This window comes from Phalangium opilio, unplaced genomic scaffold, assembly GCF_054372755.1.
Source record: "Phalangium opilio isolate 3A_F unplaced genomic scaffold, DU_Popi_V2 ptg000077l_1, whole genome shotgun sequence".
Classification (NCBI taxonomy): Eukaryota; Metazoa; Arthropoda; class Arachnida; order Opiliones; family Phalangiidae; genus Phalangium; species Phalangium opilio.
Window position 1 is genome coordinate 4,774,729 of NW_028324185.1, and position 3,908 is coordinate 4,778,636.

At 40.6% G+C, this 3,908-nt stretch overlaps 1 protein-coding gene across 1 annotated transcript; it reads left to right on the forward strand.

Moving 5' to 3' along the window:
* Positions 1 to 590: 590 nt before the first annotated feature.
* Positions 591 to 3,080, forward strand: LOC149657012 (uncharacterized). The gene is made up of 8 exons (XM_089844660.1): positions 591 to 629; positions 692 to 919; positions 996 to 1,149; positions 1,222 to 1,352; positions 1,461 to 1,547; positions 1,617 to 1,941; positions 2,013 to 2,376; positions 3,059 to 3,080. Exons 1-8 carry the CDS (start codon positions 591 to 593, stop codon positions 3,078 to 3,080), a joined length of 1,350 nt encoding a protein of 449 aa, XP_089700786.1.
* Positions 3,081 to 3,908: the final 828 nt, after the last annotated feature.

A 3,908-nucleotide genomic window follows, 5' to 3' on the forward strand; every position in this document is an offset into this window, starting at 1 on the left:
AAGAGGCTGTGAAGCCAATTTACTTTAATACATTATCGTACATAAATGAAATAATAACAGTAATCAGAATAACAATATCCCCTTTTTTATCCACTGTCGGGAGATATTTTGAAATTTCATCAGTGCATATCCCCTCGCGCATATTCCATGGTCTTTCTTAAATTTTTGAACATAAACTATGCAATTTACGAGCCTTTATCCACTTTAGGGAGATGTTTTGAAATTTCTCTAGTGGATATCCCCTTCAGTATATTGCCATAGTCTTTTTTATGTAATATTTCACTTACCATCCATTATCCTTTTCTCGGGATCTATTTTGAAATTTCTTTAGTGGATATACCCTCGCGCATATGGAAGGAAAACGGCCGCGGACTAGTGGTAGAATTGAGCGCATGAAATCCAGCCCATCGATAGCGAAGCGATGGTCTCTTAGGAGCAAAGAATACCTTTTATTTAGAAAAAAATTGGTGCAAATGGTGGTTAAAGACCACGTGCCATTCCTCACAGTGGAGAAGGGGGGCTTTAGGGATGTATGCCATACGCTGAATCCCCAATGTCGTCCTGTCTCAAGAAGGACACTTGTTCGGGATATGGACTCCCAGGCCAACCATCTTCAACCGTCGGTAAAGGTAGGCTATTTGACTAAATTTTGGAATTTTATTATGGATTTTAAAAAATAAAATCGTTACAGGAGATGTTGGGGAATATTGCCAGTCAAGACATCCATGAAACTCTTGACATATGGAGTAGTAGAACCAGGGATTCCTTCTTGGGTCTACGATGCCAATTCATCGATGAAGATTGGTATTTCCGAAACCATCTGGTCGGCTTTAGTCATTTTCCGGGGAAGCATACCGGAGAGGCCATCAGCAAGAAATTGAAGGAGATGAGCGAGGAGGCAGGATATGAACGTCACAAGGTAAATATAGCTCTCTTGACATTGATATTTTGAAAAGTATGTCCAACTTTGGCAAGGTTTATGCTTTCCATGCAAGGTCTTCTGCGTTTGTGCGGACAACGCGGCGAACATATCCCTAGCCTTGAATATGGATAAAGTTTTTAACGATCCGTGGCCCACAAACCTAACATTAGTTAGGGCGAATGAGATTGAGTCTGAGAGTGAGGATGAAATTGTAGTTCTTGATCAAGGTAGTAACTTTATTTTTTTGCACTATGATAGTTTTCTCCGTCACTAATGGCTGCATTCCCAAAACATAACAGGCTTAAATGGCGCGATGGGTTGGGATGCAACCTCTCAGGCTTCTTCCGAGGGATGGGACGATTCAGAAGATGTAGTCTTTTTGACCGCGGATTCAAGAAAAAAATGCGTCGCCCATAGCCTACAATTAGTTGTGAATGGAGCACTAAGAAACTGCTGAAGATCACAACGCATGGTCAAAAAAGTCAACGAGTGGATCACATGGCTTCGCCGTTCACCGAAATGGACCGATTCATTTAAGTCACGATCGCCGGGAGGGCGAGACCTGAAGCAGGATGGTGGTGTTCGATGGAACTCCGTTTTTATGGCTATAGAACGATTAATAGAGGTATTTTGTGTTTAATGAAAGTGTGACGTAACATATTTAATATAATTGTTTTATTTTTCTTTTCAAAAGCCTGGCATGATTGAAGCTCTAAGAGCTACAATCCTACTGGCAAAGTCGGACCGAAATGGTCCTGACCATCTGACTTTGCCCAGTGAAAATGATATTTATATCCTAAAAGATATGTTGGCTCTTCTTCGTCCGTTTAAGTGGTCGACTGACCTCTTCCAATCGCAGGCCCCCGTGGCATCCAAAATGATTCCAACCCTGCTGGGAGTATTTCAGCAAGTAAGGGAAATAATGAGTCCTTACTTGCATAAACTACAATCTGAGCTCTTGAAGCTCATGGCTAAGAGATTCGAGGAAGAGGTGTCGGATAGCGATTACGTCCTAGCAAGCCTCCTTTATCCAGGAATAAAAGCTTCAGTTTACATAGAAACAATTGAATTTATTATTATCTTTTAAAAGGGCCTTTCCAAAATCCTGAATGGATAGATGATTATCCAAACTTTAAATGTTGGACAAAAGAAAGAGCAGTGGAGCATTTGAAGACAATACTGACGGCGCTGGCTGAATCAATACCAGAAGCGGAAAATGACATGCACGATCTTTTCCCTGAACTGGAGCAGCCAGACTATTCTGGGCCCAGTGCAGAAGAAAATCTAGAAGACTACTTAGCGGAGCCACTTCTCGAGGATGAGGACCTGTTTTCGCCGCTGGGTTTTTGGAAGCTGAAGGAAAATAGATTCCCTTATTTAGCCAAATTGGCTAGAAGGTATTTGTCCATCCCCGCTTGCTCCGCAGATGTTGAGAGAATGGTCTCAATTGCGGGGTATATTCTCAGAGCAAGACGGTCAAAGATATCGTTCAAGCGCGTGGCTGCAATGTTGATTCTTCGAGAAAATAGCAGCCTGATGACAGAGAAATAGATGAGCCAGAGGTGAGTTTTCGATTCCCTCATTATGCATGCACTTCAATGAAATTGTAACAGATTAGGCCTTACTATGCTCGCTTTCTCATTATATCCCGTTATATCCTGTCATCTGCTCTTCCGTAACCGAGATACTAACTAAACATTAAGCTCCACTCGCACTCTACTAACCAAAGGACTACCCAGTAACTAGTATATCACAGACAATACCCCTACTCTATCTCAGTTCAAGTGTCACTAGCAGACAGGATATCCCTAGAAATGAACGAATAGCTTATCTTTTATCTTCTTTCTTCTCTTTAGGAGTCCGTCCGTCGTCGAGTCACGCATTGGCGTAAAGAGGGGATAGGGCTACTGGCGAAACCCCTCGGAGTGAAGCGCGTACCCGGTACACTTCCTCCAAACATACATCGAGTAAATTTAATCTTAAGAACTACGCCGCCACGTCGTTCTTATGATTAAACTACTCGGTTCTATCGTACCTCATGGGTGACATGGAAACGATAGGGTAGATTTTTTTCTCTTTTTTCTTGGGTGCTCATCTCTGGATTACAACTTTACAATATTGGCGTCTTAAACTTAGGTTTGGAACATTACCTGCTTAAAATTGCCTTCCTAATATCACATACCGACTAAATTTTAGACTTAAGGAAGGACACCGTCACGTCCGGCTTAAGACCAAATAACTCTTTTTTTTTTCAGTCAGTGAACGGTTCTGGATTCACCCACTGCTGGGATTCGTTTTTAAGACTTTGTGCATTTGATACTTGGAATTTAATATAGTTTTAAGCTTTGACGCTGCCACGTCAAAGCTTAAAGCTAAATTACATTCCTGCGTATCGCTGCACATCCCACTGGAAAGAACGTGTAGGCCGAAATTACTAACGAGTTTGCTGATTTGTGACGTCCACTCGGCCGCTTTTCTCCTATGTTTGAAACAATCTTTTCTGACGTAACTTTTTAAAAGATTGTTTAACAAGACTAACGCAATTTATGTTTGTAACCTCATTTTATTTTTACGACTAATAAAATAAAAAAAAACTTGGGCTTTTCCGCCTTGAATCTGAAAGACACTTTAATCAATTGTTACATTTAAACAAGTCACCCAAACCCTTAATATAAGCTTACTAAATTATGCCCAAACTAAAAATCGTATTCATGATAATGGATATAAATATTATTTTTCACTGTTCGCTAACTTGGGTTTAATAACTTAAATTCTACATGGCATAAATTTTAATCGTTTAATGGCAGAGAGTATGCAGCCAGTATGAGCTACAAAGATGGCGGCCACTGTTAAGGCGGGGGAGCCTAGTTTCTACGTTTTCTCTCTTTTTTGGGGAGGAATACCTGTCAATCTTTGATTGATTTTGTATGCTTAAAGGATTTTTGGTAGGAGTAAATTTATAAAGACCATAATATAATGTAAAAAG

Coding starts and splice junctions, on each gene's coding strand:
- LOC149657012 (XM_089844660.1), top strand. CDS start 591: ATGGACTCCCAGGCCAACCATCTTCAACCGTCGGTAAAG. Junction 630..691: donor ATCTTCAACCGTCGGTAAAG/GTAGGCTATTTG, acceptor AAATCGTTACAG/GAGATGTTGGGGAATATTGC. Junction 2,377..3,058: donor AGAATGGTCTCAATTGCGGG/GTATATTCTCAG, acceptor TCTTAAACTTAG/GTTTGGAACATTACCTGCTT.